General features: G+C 36.1%; 1 protein-coding gene across 2 annotated transcripts; it reads right to left on the bottom strand.

The window, feature by feature from the left end:
• Positions 1 to 4,312: 4,312 nt before the first annotated feature.
• On the bottom strand, positions 4,313 to 14,721 carry LOC128236611 (tenascin-X-like). 2 transcript variants are annotated; one of them, XM_052951589.1, is made up of 9 exons: positions 14,590 to 14,721; positions 13,475 to 13,655; positions 13,031 to 13,120; positions 12,304 to 12,456; positions 10,549 to 10,665; positions 8,653 to 8,784; positions 7,003 to 7,146; positions 6,747 to 6,800; positions 4,313 to 4,697 (listed from the first exon to the last, which is right to left on the bottom strand). In XM_052951589.1, exons 1-9 carry the CDS (start codon positions 14,602 to 14,604, stop codon positions 4,450 to 4,452), a joined length of 1,134 nt encoding a protein of 377 aa, XP_052807549.1. In that variant the 5' UTR covers positions 14,605 to 14,721; the 3' UTR covers positions 4,313 to 4,449. The 2 variants fall into 2 exon arrangements, with proteins under 2 accessions (XP_052807549.1, XP_052807550.1); XM_052951590.1 differs by lacking the exon at positions 6,747 to 6,800.
• Positions 14,722 to 18,394: the final 3,673 nt, after the last annotated feature.

The following is an 18,394-nucleotide window of genomic DNA, read 5'->3' as shown; positions in this document are numbered from 1 at the left end:
TGTGGAAACCCCAGATTCCTTTCCGCATTCCTCTGTTAAGATATCCTGACTGATATAAAGTACAAAATGTCTCAAATATCTCTTTTATGAAATTTGAAATGATACGAATGTAAACTTATGAAATTATTCATTTATGTTGAGCTTAAATTAACTATCACATATCAAAACCAAAAGCTAGTGCCAAGGGAAGCAACTACGCGCGTAAAACAAAGCCAAGGGAAGCAAGTCAGTCGAGTTTTTCGGAAAATGCGGAACAGGGGTAGTTTGTAACAAAACTACCAGCTTATGAAAATACTTTACACTAAATAATATATTGAATTCATCTTGAAAATTATCAATCTTTTACACCGTTATGTAATAATTAGTAGTCAAATATGATTCTATCCTACTTTAAATTGATTTTTAATTTATAAAATGATTAACTTTGATGACAACTCTCGCCATCAAATGACCCACTATTTATTGTCTATTGAAGGTATGATTATCGGATAAAGATCTCTGTTTTGCAGTTTTTGTATTACAGTGAGATTAATTAACTGTCATGTCTACATAGCCATGGGCCATATAATCACGATTTCAAAAATTGGAGGGAAAGAAATGGCTATGGTACGAAATGTCTAGTTCCCATCCAATTCACAAAACGGAAATTCTAAGTCAATAATGAAAGAAAAATATATCAAGACATAAGCCTATATATACATTCTTGTTTTACTATTTTTTGCCTTTGAAGTTTTTCCTCACAATCACCACAACAGGAATAAAAAACGTCTGCGATTCTTTATGAAGATTTTAAAGATCAAAACACATTTGCATTGTAATAATTAAAACATTGATTGTTATAATATGGCAAAAAAACAACAACAAAAAAAAAAATTATTAAATTAAAGGCTACTATACTTAAGGTTCACAGTATGTTAAAAGTGTGTGATTTTAACCGGACTGTCTACCTATTGATACATGCTAATTATGTTTTCTAACTTATACAAAGTCATAGTGGATTATTGTGGACATTGATACCGTGCCTATCGATACCGGGTTTTCTTAAGAGAGTAGTATATCACCCGGTACCGACTGTGACGCAAAACCCGGTAACAACATAGTCCGGTACCATATACTGTGATACCAGGTTTTCCTAATATCGATACAAGGTACCGGGTTTTAGCACTACCCCGGAAGTCATTCGGAATTCCTCGGCAATTTTTATCGAAAACTACCTCGGATGTATTTTGACGGTTTACATACTCAGAAATCGGTATGTTTGTGTCCGAAGCAAATAGATCGCGTAGTTATTAAATTTAGCAGTTAAACGTAATGACTTAACTCTTGGGAATCTCAATTTCCAATAATACACTTCACTGACAATGTCGCAAATAGATAAAATTGTATGCCCTGAGACATTTTGTTTTTTTCGGTATCATTTGTAAAGTTAAATGTGTTGAAGATAAAAAAATAAAATATAACAAACGTGCGAACACTCTTTATTTACCTTAAAATATTAAACACATGGAATTTCACTTTGAATATCAGTTGAGCTAAAGAATAAAAATACAAACTACCATAACTGTAATTTGGTTTTTTACATATAAGTAATCAGTAGCAATACCTTTTTAAACAATACCAAGATGTTATAATGTATTTAATGTCAAAGAGAACATTGTTGCTATGACATATCCTCAGATAAGCCATATTGTCTGCAATCCCAAGACCAACGCCCAAATTGCGAGTGTAGTTGCATTCCCACGTTCAGTATTACACTCGCTCTTTAAGTAACACGGCGTTTTGTTACTGGTCTAAGCCATTATCATCGGATCATTCCGATTTTTATCAATATAAATAGTTGTTTTTAATAAAATTTGGATTTGAATGGTGCTCATATATTAAGTAAGAGATCTTCTTTTGACCTTAGATTGTGAAGAGTTTTGGTTTTTCATTTTACGTGTTTACGCATTTGCATACCATGCTTTTATACGTTGTATCAAAATGAGGTATACTTAAGTTTCATCCAAACAGGAAAATAAATGGTTTTATCAATAGAGTGCATGTACCAAATTAATAAGCCAAAAATCTAAATGGACTCACCTAGGATAAGGTTAAGGCCGGATGTCAAGTTAAAACTTGAACACGTGGGTGATATTTAACGCTTACTGATAATGTTGTATAGTTTACTGGTGAATGGTGATGTTGCTTGTTTACTGGTGAATGGTGATGTTGCTTGGTTACTGGTGAATGGTGATGTTGCTTGGTTACTGGTGAATGGTGATGTTGCTTGTTTAGTATCTATGCAAGCTGTTTATTTTTCTTGTTGCATGACTGCTTGTCATGTTGGATGTTAGGTATTATGTTGTTCCTAGTCATGTGTCCATATTGGCTGTTTGCTATTCTTGTTGCATGTCTACTTGTCATGTTGGATGCCAACTGGTCATGTAAGATGGTTCTTGATCATATTCTAGCAAAGTCAACCATAAAGTGATGCCTTGATCATTCCCTTAACGGTATTCGTCCATTATTTATGATTATCATTCCGATCGGCTAGTGAATTAAAACATAAAATGACTGTCTATGCCTATGTCTCCGTCAATGGAAATGTTGTAATATTTCTGATGCAATGATTTAGAATGCTTTAGACGAAAACAAAGTTAAATGTTCCATATAGTTGTTAACTGGATTTATAAAATGGGATATTGAGGAGTGTGCGTATTCGCCAGCTAGAGTTCCGATCATCTGCATCTACATGAAGGCTAGTGTTCATGTTTGACGGTAACTGTGTATGTTAAATCCGTACTTTTCATTATAAATGGCCAATGACCATGTTGTGTGGATGATTTCTGTTCATGTTGGATTAATATTGCTGATGTTGAAATGATAGTTACTGTTCATGTCGTATGGTTACTGTATATGATGTGTTTTAACGGTTCATTTTATATCCTTACTGTCCATGATGAGTGGTTTCTGTCCATTTTGAATCCTTACTGTGTATGTTGGATCCATACTGTGCATGTTGTTTCCGTGCTGTCCATATTGGATGGATACTGTCCATATTGGATGGTTACTGTCCATATTGGATGGTTACTGTCCATATTGGATGGCATCTACTTACGTGTGTCCTCCATGTTGGAACGTAACTGTTCATGTTTTATGGTGATACTCTATGTTGGATTTTTACTGTTTATACTGAATTGAAACTGTTCATTTTGTATGGCTATACTTTATTTTGTATGGTTAGTGTTCATGATTCATAGCTAATTTTCGAGTAAGAAGGCTACTGGTCATGTTGGATGACTGCTGTTTGTGTTCAGCGGGTGCAGTTTGTATTGGATGGTGATGTCATGTTGAATGGGTACTTGTTATTGTTGATGAGTACTTTTCATGTGGGATGGGAACTGTTCATGTTGGAATGGTACGGTTTATATTGAATGGCTGTTGTACATGTTGATTGGTAACTATCCATGTTAGATGGTTAATGTCCATGTTGAATGTTTTTTGTCTATGCCAAATGGTTAATGTGTAAATATAATGGTTAAAACGAATGGTTAAAGTACATGTTGAATTGTTACAGTCAGTGGTGAATAGCGTTTGCCCATCTTTAATGATAAATGTCGATTTTGCATGGGCAGTGTGCATGTTGAATGATCAATGTACACTTTAGATGGCTTATGTTCGTGTTAAATGGCTGTTTATCATGGGGGATGTTAATTACTGTTAATGAGGGATGGTTATTGTGCCAATTGAATAGTTGCTGTTTATGCCGTATGGGTACTGTACATGGCTACTGATCAAGTAAGATTACTACTCTCTATGTTTTAAGGTTGGTTACTGTCAATGTTTGATGGTTTTGTCCATGTTTGATTGTAGCTGTTCATCTTGGTTAGCCCACTGTCCATGGTTGATGACTCATGTTGCTTTGTGCTTTTCCATGTTGAAATGCTACTGATTATTTTGTATAACTACTGTTCATTTTGGATGAATACTGCTCATGTTGGATGAGCACTGTTCATTTTGGATAACTTCTGGACACTTAGGACATGTTTTGAATGACTACTGTCCATTTAGAACAATTATTGTTTATTTTGGATGGCTTATGGTCATGTTTGATGTATTTTGTTTATTTCGGATGGCTTCTGGCCATGTTGCAAGATTATGGTTCATTTTGGATGGCTTCTGGCCATGCTGGATGATTATTGTTCAATTTAATTGGCTACTGGGCCATGGATACCATGTTGATGGTTATTGTTGAATCAATTTGATGTTGGATGGCTACTGATGATGTAAGATGGTTACTGTTGATGGCTGTTTTAAGCAACAATATCAAATCGAACGTAACAATTATTTTATTAGATATCATCTCAAATTACGACTTTTTTTAAAAATAGAAGGACACATAATTGTGTATTAAGATGTTAAACAACATTGCAAATATCATTTAATAATGTCTTTGCTGTTCCTCCGATTTCACTCGTATACCATGTCCGCGCAGTCCTGATGCGGTACCACTGGTAGTCCAGAATGTACACATCCGTTTTCGGTCGCGTTCAGCTGGAATCCCCATTCCGTATCGCACACACAGTACTTAACATTGCATGGATAATTAGGATTTCCATTTGCATTTCCACAACAATCAGCACTCCTACATTTGATCCCAATATCCCTCAGACACGCGTTCGCATCTCCCTTAGGCCCACATATGTCACCGATTTGAACTGGAATATAAAAAATAGTGTACACTTAATATAAAGGATCCTTCACCAGTCCTCAAATCATGCACAATTGTTGTTAACGAGTTCATTAAATTTGTCAGTAAGCGATCTTTTGGCGAAGTTACTAAAAAAATGCATAAAAGAGATCTATGAAAATGTTGTATTTCATATTGATGATTGTCAGTTTATTTCATCACATGTCTTTGTTCGGTAATAACAAAATCAAACAGGCCGATAAATTTCACCTGTTCTGATGATGAGCCGAATACCAAAACATTACAAAGTAATGCTATTTCAGGCAATACATGCATTGCAGAAAAATCTTACAAGACAAAACAATTTAAAAAAATATATATTTACAGATATATTCCGTTTATGAGTAGAATTAATACTGAGATGATTTCCAGTAAGAATCCAAAAAAATAGCACTTTACTTTGAACGAATTTTTTTTATTATGAATGATAAAGTCATACCCGGTTGGAATTTGTAATATTTTCATTTCGTCATTTTTAATACGTGGAAATATTTTTTTGCGATTGACGACCTTGAATAAAAAAATTGTTTAATAATTGTTTAGGAGGTTTTTATGTTATATGGAAGCTAACTGTTCATGTCAGATAATTACAGTTCAAGTTGCATGGCAAATTTTCATGTTAGTTTAGACTTATTTATTTAACTAATACTGTGAAACAAGTTATTAAAACATTATATTGATAACTGTTGTTGGCACGATATCACGCCAGAGTGTGGGGAACCGGAGTAACTGGAGAAAACTTACATGCGCCCAGGAAAAAAAATCGGGACCAGATCGACTAGGTGAAAGGTTAGTGGGCTTACCACTGTGCTTAACAAACAACCAATTTAGTTATGTAAAATGGTAACTAATCATCGATAATGTTTACTGTTCATGTTTTGTGGTAACTGTCCTAGCTTGATTGCTGGATGGCTAATTTTCAAGTTGGAGGGCTGCTCTTCATGTTGAATCGTTACTGTACATGGTGGATTGTAACTACCTATGGTGGATTGTTACTGCCTATGGTGGATCGTTACTGTTCATGTTGGATGGTTACTATATATGGTGGATTTTTACTCTTCATGTTGTTAGGTTATTTCTATGGTGGAGTGTTAATGTATATAGTCGATCGCTATTGCATATAGTGGATTGTTACTGTCTAAAGCGGATGGCTCCTGTCCATGGTGGATTGTTATTCTTCATATTGGATGGTTACTTTACATGATAGGATCATTACTGTTTATGATGGATTGTTACTGTCTGTGGGGGATGGTTACTGCCCATGTTGTTTTGCTATTGTCTAACCAGGCATTGGCATTTTGAATCCAGTAATTGACATGAGACTACCAGCCGGTTATAAGGGGTAAGTAGTCATAAATAACGGATAACAATTGGGTAATATGGGTAAAAACAGTCAATATATAGGTAACCAGTCAATGATATGGGCAACTCCGCAATGATATGTGATGACCAGAGAGTGATAAATGATCAAATAGTCATTGCTATTGATTACCAGTCAACGAAATGGAATAACCAGAGTGTTATTTTGGATCAACCAGTCATTCATATCGGTACCCTGTAATTATCTTTTTTTTATATGGATAATCAGTAATTGATAAGGGTAGCCGTCATTTATGAGTCATTTATGAGTCCACAAGTCCTTTATATCAGGCAACCAGTCATGTATATGTTGAAGCCAGTCATTTATTTGTTGTAACCAGTCATCATGAGGATGGATACCCCGTTACAGTGTTACGTTCTCTTCTATTAAGGACCCTGAGACATTTTGCTAGGAAATATAATGAACATTAAATGAGAGAGTTTCATTGGTTGCTAATCTATTCGAAATCCAAGCTAAGGACATTAATTCATGTCTTTTCTACATCAATGAACAAAAGACATGTATGACGTCACGGGTAACCCTCTAAGTTTCGGAAATTTAATTGCAACAAGTGATTTAATGGACTATCCCACTTTCATGAACACGAAATAAAGTATCGGGGTTGTCAACAATGGATAATCGGGTACGGCAACTTACGTGGAGCTTCACAGTCCCCATTTTCATTACACCATTGTGGATACTCACACCAACCTAATAAATTATAGCAATAATAATAATTTCTTTTTAATATTGAATCAATTTACACGGGTGACAGAAATGCCGTCTATCGCCATCTACTTGTTATAGATACAAAGTAAGTAAAACAACATGATAATGCCGTCATATTTTACGACAATTGGAGCTCAAACGTACCGCGTTGGTTTTACGGCAAAGGCAATCATGCTAAACTTACAACATATGCCGTTTGTTTCAACGTAGGGGTCGGAGCAGATACACACCGGATTACCATCACTGCCACACTCGGTACGGTTATCTTTATCTGTGCATGGGTCGGTTTCATCATTATTGTCACAAGGCTCGCCGAGGTCATCGCCCACTAAAGAATATACATTTGTGTCTATCTAACGCAATCTTATTTGTTTAAACATTGAAATCTATTTGAATATATCAATGTATAAATCATAAGCATTTTATCGAAAATTTGGTTTATTTAATACTCATCTTTAATAAAAACCAGAGGTATCACTGGATGTCATTAATACACCCACTTCCCCACCTTCTTGTGATACTTACAATCACTGGTCGTGATGTATAATCATTAATTGTCATATTTTATTGAAACGGCATAAATAAAGTTAATTGTCCTTCATTTTAAAGTAATGACTTAAACATCTTCAATGAGATATATCTGTATATGATGTTTCGATTAAAAACCTAAAATACTTAAAGTTATGCTCAGGAGAAGAAAATAGGTATGTAAAATAACAGAGAGCAAAATATTACAATTCATATGCACTGCACTTCTTCTCAATGAGATATACCTGTATACGAAGTTTTAAGTCAATACCTCAAAGACTTTTCAAGTTATGCTTCGGACATGATAAATAAAGAAGATAGAGAAAAATGAAAAAAAAATCATATATAATCAATGGGCAATAACTATAAAAAATATCATGAACAATATATTTTTTCTTTCGCACAGCAATTCTCATCAACACAATCAATATGTGTATGATGTTTGAGGGCAAAACCTTAAATATATAGTGTGTACCTTAGATAAGTGGCTTGTCCCGATGTCTTAGGACTAACGGATGGACGTACGGACGGAGGGAATAATATGATTTATTTATAACACAGACCTGTATGTGGTTATCGTATAATTTGTGATAATTTAAAAAGTCAAAAGTCTACCTGATGTGTTTTTTGTTAATTAAAAGCACACTATTAAATTAGAACCTTGGATTTAACTTCAAACAATAAGTTAAACCCATTGTTTACACTTGAAATATACACTGATTGGCCATCCCACTGAAATATTGAGGCCCGTCTATAGATGACCATGAACCGACGTAGTTTATCTGACTTTTTAAACTAGTTGGCCAATACAATGCATGAAATCCCGATGTCGTATGTAAGAATACTGTGCTTAAAGGTCGCAAAGGTAACCCCCTTTCGAAGTACTATTTCCTAGCAAATGCATTTCATTCCCAAGGTCTTTAGATCTATTCGATATTAAAATCAATCATCTTAATAATGCCCTAGGCTTTAAAGCACGTTGGCAGAACAAGGAAAAAGTGAGGCATTCGGCGTCCCCACTAACCCCGCTAAAATTGCCCAATTGAAATTGTTATGACAAAATGAGAGAAATGATAAACATACAATTGCTATAATTACGCAATTTAATACTTATATTGGAATTTGCCTTATTACCAAATATCCAATTTATAGCTTATGTTTACGGGATTTGGGAACTGAACCTGAAGTTATTCCCAAACCCTATAATCAGATCCCAGATCTGACCCCTTGGTTCTACTAGCACGTTCTGTTGTCCAAATTGCTACATACATAGTTTTCAACATAAAATGACAAACAAATAGCTCACAGCACTTGTCTTCGTCCTCGTCGTTTTGGAGGTTCTCATCCTCACATTCGCATATGCCATTTCTGCACGTGAGATCGTCGCGGCAACACTTGTGTGGGTGCAGCGTGCAGTCGTCTCCGGGACCAAGTTTCACTGTAATAATAACGTCACAGGATTTTCAACCCTAAATCACTTCGGATATGTAGACGAATCCAACAGTTATTACGTGTATAAATATGACAATTGCACTGCACTGAGGTTTTTACTGCTTGACCATTTTTCCATCTCTCAATCCATTTGCTTCCTTCAGGTGTTTCAGTTAAAACATTTGTGGTATTTAAATTAATAAATTATACCGTCGATTACATTAGCAAAACTTTTGCAAATAAATATTACTGAATTGATGACAAAATATAATTCATGCATCATACTTATCTATGTTAGATTAACATGTACTGTATCGCTCTTTTTAAGCGTATTGATATTTGAACGCAGAAAAAGGATGAGAAAAGGGAATAATGGTAATAACTCAAATAATTGTTTTGGCTCAATTGCATAATTATCGTTGAATATGAATATTCTAATGCAGTGTTGTTACATAAAATAATCTTAAGCTTAAAGACAAAATGTTACATTTGCATGGAACATGATATCCGACGAATAAAACTCAAAAAGATCAAATAAATAAAGGTGCACGTCAAATGGACAGACCAATACAAAAAGCACATAGGTATATATCAAATTGACCAGATGAACTGCCTCAATTCTCATTGCACGCACGATCCGACATCCGGTACATCTTTACAATTACATATGCTTCCACACCACCGGGAAGCAGCCAACATATATATGGAACACGTTTCTCAAAGCGGGCGCACCAAAAATCCAGTGAGTGTTTGAGAACTTTCACTTTATATACACTCCACCATCGGAAAAGACGTAACATATTTACAGACCCCTTTCCGGTGCACACGCTTCCAACATCCGGTGAATATTAGAACAGCACCAACTTATAACAACATTCTCCGAGGAAGCACAGTCGACATCCGATAACTTTGAGAAGGTTTTTATACCGATATGTAAAGTCAATAATCGTCAAGAAGACTGAATCTTCTTTCCTGGAAGATTCACCCCAAATCCGTCGAATTTGAGAACGTTCTCTTCATATATACACTCCACCACAAGTAAGTAGACGGTGTGTGCTTACAACGCCTTCCTCAGGACACGCGCATTCAACATCCGGTTAAATTGAGAACGCTGTCATCATATATACACTTCAACAACGGCAAACAAACGGCAAACAAACGGCATGCACTTAAAACCCCCTTCTCCCGGGCAAGCGTTTCCAACATCCGGTACATTTAAGAATGAATACGAATACGAATACGAATAGTTTAATACGTACTACAAGGCCTCCAGCCCAAAATACACAGTATCACATTTGTTATATAGATGACATATTCATAATTTAAATAATAAATAGACATGTACATGTATGTACAGTAACACATAGAATGGTTATGAAACGATAACATTGGTGCATAAATAAGTATATAGGCAATATTTAAACATGTTTGTAACATATAATTATGTTCGTAATTGAATGTTGATTAAACTTGAATAGTTGCATCTCTTAAAGAAAATGCATTTAGTAAAAAGTTTGCCAAACAACGTATATGTTCTTCCTGATCACTCGACATGATAGCATTAAATACGGTAACACTCACAAATGTATTTAGCCATTGTGGTATAATTCATTTATACACCCCATCGCCATGGACGATGTTAACTTGCCGCAATATTTTCTTGACACACATATATTACACTCGGTTCATTTAAAAATAAAGTGTTAACTCAAGATTTTTCTCTTCATTTATACACTATTTCAAAAGCATTATGCTAACGGTGTGTACTCACCACATCCGTTTCCGGGCACGCAAACCTCACATCCGATACATCCAGGAACGCATTTTCCATCTTCGCATTTCTCGCACTCACCACATGGGCAGCTATCTCCATCGTCACATGAACATTCTATTGGATAAAACATCAGTCAAAAGGAAACGGTTTAACAATCAATGAGGTGTTCACAAGGTATCAATACCGAGGCAGGATGTTGATTATCTAAATATATGCAAAACCCGGGGGCATGTCAAGGTTTCCAAATCTTTGAATTCATCTCATCATTGAGGTAGAACAATAAACCGTTTCAAAAGTGAGATTATACAGTTTTTGCATACAAGTTTTTTTTTTGCGGACGCCATTTTAGGTTATTATCTATATAGATTCCAAGTAGTTATTGCACAGTCTTATTTTCTAATTTAATTTACTAACTTGTTTTGTTGTATGTATAGTTCCGGTAACCATACACTTTGATTTAGATGGATGTAATGACATGTTATTTATTTTGTACCAGTCGACAACGAGATTAAGATGTCGTTGTAGTTGACTTTCAATGGAGTTTACATTACTACCGGTTTCATGCAATGTTGAGGTATCTGCAAATAAGTCGATGATCATATTCGTATTACAAAGCGCAATGTCATTGATACTTGCATCTTGAGGTATGGGGTGGTATTCGGGTAATATCCCATATATAAAGTGTTCTGTACCAACAGGTGGTAAGGGCATCGAGAAAGGTCGTTCGGCATGGAATCGGATAAGGTTGTGCGCATGGGGATCGAAATATGTCACACGGAAGATAATGAAATTACGTTATGCAGATGGAAATCGAAACAGGTTGTGAGAAAGGGAATCAAAACAGGTCGTAGTGGCGGGAATCGAAACAAGTCGTCAGGAAGGGTTTTGGCTTAAATTAGTCGGTTACTAGTAAATATGTTACCATACAGCCAGTAAATAATTAATTGCTTTATTGCATGAAATGATTGATATTGGCATTTATTTTGGTAATTAAATTGTACTGGTAGGTTGAGGTATACCAGACCTTTTTCAAGATTTGCACAGTTGTGTGTAACCATCATTACACATAATACCATTAGGCTTATATATATATATTGCTGTAAAAACATGTTTTTGAATATAAAATTCTGGCTGTCAACCCATTTTAAAAACAAAAAATCAACATTGTCCAAAATCAATTATGTTGGAAGTATTTCAACACTTTGTTTGTGCATTTATTAGAATCGATCTTCATAAAATTAATGAACATTCATTTAAAAAATCCTCGATTTTCATTGGCCCACAATAAAATGCATACACCAAGTATATTTTACCTTTCCCTATTGACATGAGTTAAGCAAGAAGGCTCTGTAGGATAAGAGACTGACCGGGAAATATTCTATGGAACTTTTTTCGGGTATTCATCAGAATCAATTTATGTAAATTAAATGAGCAGAAAAAAAATAATCCATGAACAAAGAAATGCAAATTCCAGAAATCAATTACGTTGATTCGGATGTAGGTGATTTCGGATGCAACAAGTATGATAGTTAAATCACTCCTAATTCTGTCCAGGATAGTTGATGTCTGTCAAATCATCAATAATTCATTGATAGATCATGCTATGAACATTTAAATTGACTTTTACAACAAATATAGTTCGACATTTTTCTGTAATAACAGATATTTTCGCCCTAAAACATCCTCATAAAAAGAACACATTTCCACATATTAATTGAATGTAAAAAACTTATTTTTCAACATTTTACTCACCAGGAAGACATTGTCCGCATTTAAAGGCTCCGTTCTTGATAAACGTGTAACCTGGCTCACACACACAGATGTTGTTACAGCCGAACTCCACACAGACAGCATGCGGATCGTAGCAGCTTCCGCAGCCGGAGCAATCGCCACCAACATGGGCAGCTGGAGTAAGACATGCATATAAGTATAAGCATGTGCGTTTAGTAAATACCTTTTATTTTAACTCTATTATTAAGACCTAAATTATTTGCGGCCATCTTCGCTGTAGAAAAACAATTAAAACTGTGTAAAAAGAGACAACTTTTAAAATTGCTTGAACTGGAAAGACATACCACATTGCTTTTTTACCAGTTAATGGATATAATATGATTGCATATCTTATTTGTATGTTGATTTTGTTATGCATTGTTCCTTTTTGTTATCTATATAATTTCAGTTATCATGGACATCTCAACCGACATGCAGAAATAATTTAGCATGAAGTAGGCGGGTACTAGGATATCAGAAAGCATGCCAAGAAGTACGAATATTCTTATGTTCTACTTACTTTAATATCAACACATTTAACCACACAACCGCAATACATGATTCAAATTTGTATATTGTTCTTATAGTTTGATATATTCATTAAACCCGTTCAAATGAATGATGGCAAATAACATTGATTCACAAGGCAACAAAGCTTCACATCGTTGTACCGAATATAACTCAAACATTCTCTAGGAAACAAACATACGTTCATGATCCTGTCCCCCGTTGCCACCGGTACCGCCACCCCCGCTATTATCACTGTCTGTGCCCGTCTCGCCGCTACCACTTACATCGTCTTGCAAATAATGACGTAGATAGAATTATGTTTCATTAAGTGAGAACATGGATGCATCATTATTCATGTAATTGTTGGCAACATTAAATGAGGCACGCGAATCAAACCTTAAAATCTTCATGTGAAATATTAAATATGTGTTACAGAAAGCTACTGACATTAAATATTTTAGCTTGATAACATTAATATATGGCTTGTTCAGTGAGCTTCAGTGCCAAATCCAGTACATCTGAGTCTACTTATCAATCTATCTTTGCTACTCTTGCTTCTGCTATTACTGCTGCTCCTGTCATCACTTTTTTAAAATACTGCTACACAGACTGCAATGTGGATCAACACCGGTGCTTTGCTTACCCTCGCTATTGCTACTGCTGCAACTGCTGCTACTGTCGGTGCTGCTTTCACTTATTAAGTCCGAGAGACTAAAGCTGATATGGCCTTTCGGTGATGAAGGCGATGAGGAGGAGGATGCAAAGCCAAGGTAGAAGACATTGAGGCAAAGGACGTGCAACAACTGCACAACCAACCAAGCCACCTGTGAATAAAGAACAATAACTTATATGTATATCTATGAACAAACGGACATATAATCATAACTAGTTCTCTAATTAAGAGTCTTTGGGCGACTCAATGCATATTAATTCAAACACGATGACGGAGTAGTGTTATCAGATGCGAAGCCCGAGGTCTATAACGCTTTCTCAGGTCTATTTATTACCATACCGACTGAAACTGAAATTCAACAATTGTTTTATTATAACCTCTACAGTATAATTTATTAATAATGATAATAATTAACCTAAACCTAGATCAAATTTTCAAAACAATATCATAGATTTCAACAATATCAGCATGAAAGTAGGTGTATATAAGTGTGATCATATTTTGTGATTACGATTAACACTACACGGACTTGCTTCTTGATTAACAAAAACAGACTTCTCAAATTACAATCGGTTTTGCCTTTGCTAACAGGATAATACGTTTATTTGTTTTAACCGTGCAAACGTCGTAAAACAATTCTGAGTCATAAAAGTGGAGCTCATTAATTAGCCAAACTATTGGGTCGCAACATAAACTATGCATCTGTTGGTAAGTAAAAGTAATTTTTTATATGATTTTGTGTTTGTTTGGTCGCACTTGATTTAACGAAATAAACATCCTCATGTAACGCTTTGCCTGTATTAGTGTACAAAAGACATCCATAATATTGTACACATTAACATTCACACAAGTTCAAAATTACACATTCACAACAGTGTAAAAACACATTCAAGACAGTTTATTAATTAACATTCACGAACGTGTTCAAATAAGCATTAACTAACGAGTACAAATAAACATTCAAGAACGTATGTTAAACAAACATGTTCTAAGTAACATTAACCGAAGAATCAATTATGATCATGTCGCTTTCAATCCTTAAGATTTAAACAATAAGGAAAACCTTAAATAATTATTTGAATTACCAAACACAACTTCATCTCTGAAATGTCCGACGTATTTACAAATTATGACAAACTAGTGTGCGTGAATGCATGTTAATATTAAGCTGTATATCTATGGGAAGAGGCATGCACTTGAAAAAAAAACAGTCAATGAAAACAGCTTCAGCTGGCGACAGCGCATGACGCAATGGAAATTATTCACTGGAAACAGCATCTTGTCGTTATCATAATACTAATCAAAATGTGGGTATTTTATGCTAATGTAATTACTACTATACCAAATATTAATGAATATTTGAACACCAGATGCTAGCGATATAGAGAAGAACCGCAATGCACGTAGGCATAAGAACATAAATATGTACAAACGAAATTTCAATTAAGTGATACTATGATTTTAATACCGAGAATGATTCTGGTAATTTAAAGTCCAAATAATTCAATCCACATGAAATATTAATCAAACTATATGAACCACATTAACATCAACAACATTTTCAAAATAAATCACACAAAAAGGTTAAAAGATATCCTCAAAGAAAAAATGAATAGATCCAATATTTAACAAATGTTCTAGCACAAGTGGAACGTTTGTAGAAACTTTCATCCTACTCAAAGACCCATGGTCAGAGCAGTTTGCCTGTATTTACCAAATAAGAATATTAAAACATACTACAATAATCCTTCTTTTAGGAATTAATTGTGTTAATTCTGAAACATGAATTCAATAGAAAAATAAAAAAATAAAACATTTTAAACAAATCCTGGTAAAATATTTTAGGGGAAACATACTTTCCTTTAATAAATTAAGGTCACCTTAAAATTAAACTAAATTATCAAACAAAAGAACCGACATAAACACACATTTACATGTAACATAGTCAAATTGACCATTGTAGTCAGAGTTGTCCATGACAGTTATGTTGACCATAACAGTCAGGATATCCATAGCAGATGAAGGTAAAGATGGAAGGTAATTCGTAGTTGGTAGTTGGGGATTCGAATATTCAACTACTTACCAGTTGCCAGTTGGGGATTCGAATATTCAACTACCTGCCAGTTGCCAGTTGGGCATTCGAAAAATCAGACTAAGATGTTGATGTTGATATTAAGCTTCTCGACTATTTCAAGTTGCCAGTCGGATATTCGTCCATTTCCAGTCGATTATTCGCGAATGTTCAACTGCAAACCAGTCAGTAGTTGGGGATTCAGATTATGACAATATATATGGTTTTAAAGGTCACATATGGGAAAATTAATCGCCAAATATTTCTTTATGCATGTACACATATGTATCTTTGCGACAAACACTGTTTTAATTTACTTTTATTCGTATATTCGCCAGTCGGATATTCGTCCATTTATAATCGATTATTCGTGAATATTCAACTGCTAACTAGTCAGTAGTTGGGGATTCAGATTATGTCTATATGTATGGTTTTAAAGGTCACTGCAGTCAGGTTTTCCATAGTAATTATGTTGACCATTGCTGTCAGGTTGTCAATGGCAGTTATGTTGACCAACGCAGTCATGTTGCCCATGGCAGATATGTTTACCAGTGCTGTCAGATTGTCCATGGCAATGATGTTGACCACTGCAGTCAGGTTGTCCAAGGTAGTTATGTTGACCAACGCAGTCAGGTTGTCCATAGCAGATGTATTGACTATTGCATTCACATTGTCTATGGCAGTTTTTATGACCACTGTAGTCAAAGTGTCCATGGCAGTTATGTTGACCATTTCAGTTTGGTTGTCCATGGCAGTTATGTTGACCATTTCAGTTTGGTTGTCCGTGGCAGTTATGTTGACCAGTGCAGTCAGGTTGTCCATGGCAGTTATGTTGACCATTGTATTCAGCGTGTCCATGGCAGTTATGTAAACCATTGCAGTCAGGTTGTCTATTGCAGTTATGTTTACCATTGGAGTCAGGTTGTCCATGGCAGTTATGTTGACCATTGCAGTTTCGTTGTCCATGGCAGTTATGTTTACCACTGCAGTCAGGTTGTCCATGGCAGTTATATTGACCATTGCAGTCAGGTTGTCCATGGCTGTTATATTGATCATTGTAGTCAGGTTGTCCATGGCAGTTATATTGACCATTGCAGTCAGGTTGTCCATGGCTGTTATGCTGACGATTGCAGTCAGGTTGTCCATGGCAGTTATGTTGACCATTGCAGTCAGGTTGTCCATGGCAGTTATGTTGACCATTGCAGTCAGGTTGTCCATGGCTGTTATGTTGACGATTGCAGTCAGGTTGTCCATGGCAGTTATATTGACCATTGCAGTCAGGTTGTCCATGGCTGTTATGTTGACGATTGCAGTCAGGTTGTCCATGGCAGTTATGCTGACGATTGCAGTCAGGTTGTCCATGGCAGTTATGTTGACCATTGCAGTCAAGTTGTCCATGGCAGTTATATTGACCATTGCAGTCAGGTTGTCCATGGCAGTTATGTTGACCATTGCAGTCAGGTTGTCCATGGCAGTTATATTGACGATTGCAGTCAGGTTGTCCATGGCAGTTATGCTGACGATTGCAGTCAGGTTGTCCATGGCAGTTATGTTGACCATTGCAGTCAGGTTGTCCATGGCTGTTATGCTGACGATTGCAGTCAGGTTGTCCATGGCAGTTATATTGACAACTGCAGACAGGTTGTCAGTGGCAGTTATATTGACAACTGCAGTCAAGTTGTCCATGGCAGTTATGTTGACAATTGCAGTCAGGTTTTCTATGGCAGTTATGTTGACCACTGCAGCCAGGTTGTCCATGGCAGTTATGTTGACCATTGCAATCAGGTTGTCAATGATAGTTATGTTGACCATTGCAGCTAGGTTGTCCATGGCTGTTATGTTGACCATTGTAGTCAGGTTGTCCATGGCAGTTATATTGACCATTGCAGTCAGGTTGTCCATGGCTGTTATGTTGACGATTGCAGTCAGGTTGTCCATGGCAGTTATGTTGACCATTGCAGTCAGGTTGTCCATGGCTGTTATGTTGACGATTGCAGTCAGGTTGTCCATGGCAGTTATATTGACCATTGCAGTCAGGTTGTCCATGGCTGTTATGCTGACGATTGCAGTCAGGTTGTCCATGGCAGTTATATTGACCATTGCAGTCAGGTTGTCCATGGCTGTTATGTTGACGATTGCAGTCAGGTTGTCCATGGCAGTTATATTGACGATTGCAGTCAGGTTGTCCATGGCAGTTATGTTGACCATTGCAGTCAGGTTGTCAATGGCTGTTATATTGACCATTGCAGTCAGGTTGTCCATGGCTGTTATGTTGACCATTGTAGTTAGGTTGACCATGGCAGTAATGTTGACGATTGCAGTCAGGTTGTCCATGGCTGTTATGTTCACCATTGTAATCAGGTTGTCCATGGCTGTAATGTTGATCATTGTAGTTAGGTTGCCTATAGCAGTTATGTTGACCATTGCAGTGAGGTTGTCAATGGCAGTTATGTTGACCATTGCAGCTAGGTTGTCCATGGCTGTTATGTTGAACATTGTTGTTAGGTTGTCCATGGCAGTTAAGTTGACTACTGCAGTCAGGTTGTACATGGCAGTTATGTTGACCTTCGCAGTCAGGTTATCCATGGCAGTTATGTTTATCGCTGCAGTCAGGTCGTCCAAGGCTGTTATGTTGACCATAGCAGTCAGGTTGACAATTGTAGTTTTGTTGACTATTGCAGTCAGGTTGTCCATTGCAGTTATGTTTACCACTGCAATCAGGTTGACCATGGCAGTTATGTTGCCCATTGCAGTCAGGTTGTCCATTGCAGATATGTTTACCACTTCAGTCAGGTTTTCCATGGCAGTTATGTTAACGA

The sequence above is a fragment of the Mya arenaria genome, chromosome 6, assembly GCF_026914265.1.
Source record: "Mya arenaria isolate MELC-2E11 chromosome 6, ASM2691426v1".
In the NCBI taxonomy this organism is placed as follows: Eukaryota; Metazoa; Mollusca; class Bivalvia; order Myida; family Myidae; genus Mya; species Mya arenaria.
The sequence above is the reverse complement of the archived record's forward strand: the minus strand, read 5'-3'. Positions and strand labels throughout refer to the sequence as shown.

Excerpts from the sequence above, each read along its gene's own strand:
- LOC128236611 (XM_052951589.1), bottom strand. Across the intron at positions 6,801-7,002 it reads TGAAACAAACGGCATATGTT|GTTGGTGTGAGTATCCACAA; the intron begins GTAAGTTTAGCA and ends ATAATTTATTAG. Across the intron at positions 4,698-6,746 it reads TGGGGACTGTGAAGCTCCAC|TTCAAATCGGTGACATATGT; the intron begins GTAAGTTGCCGT and ends TTTATATTCCAG.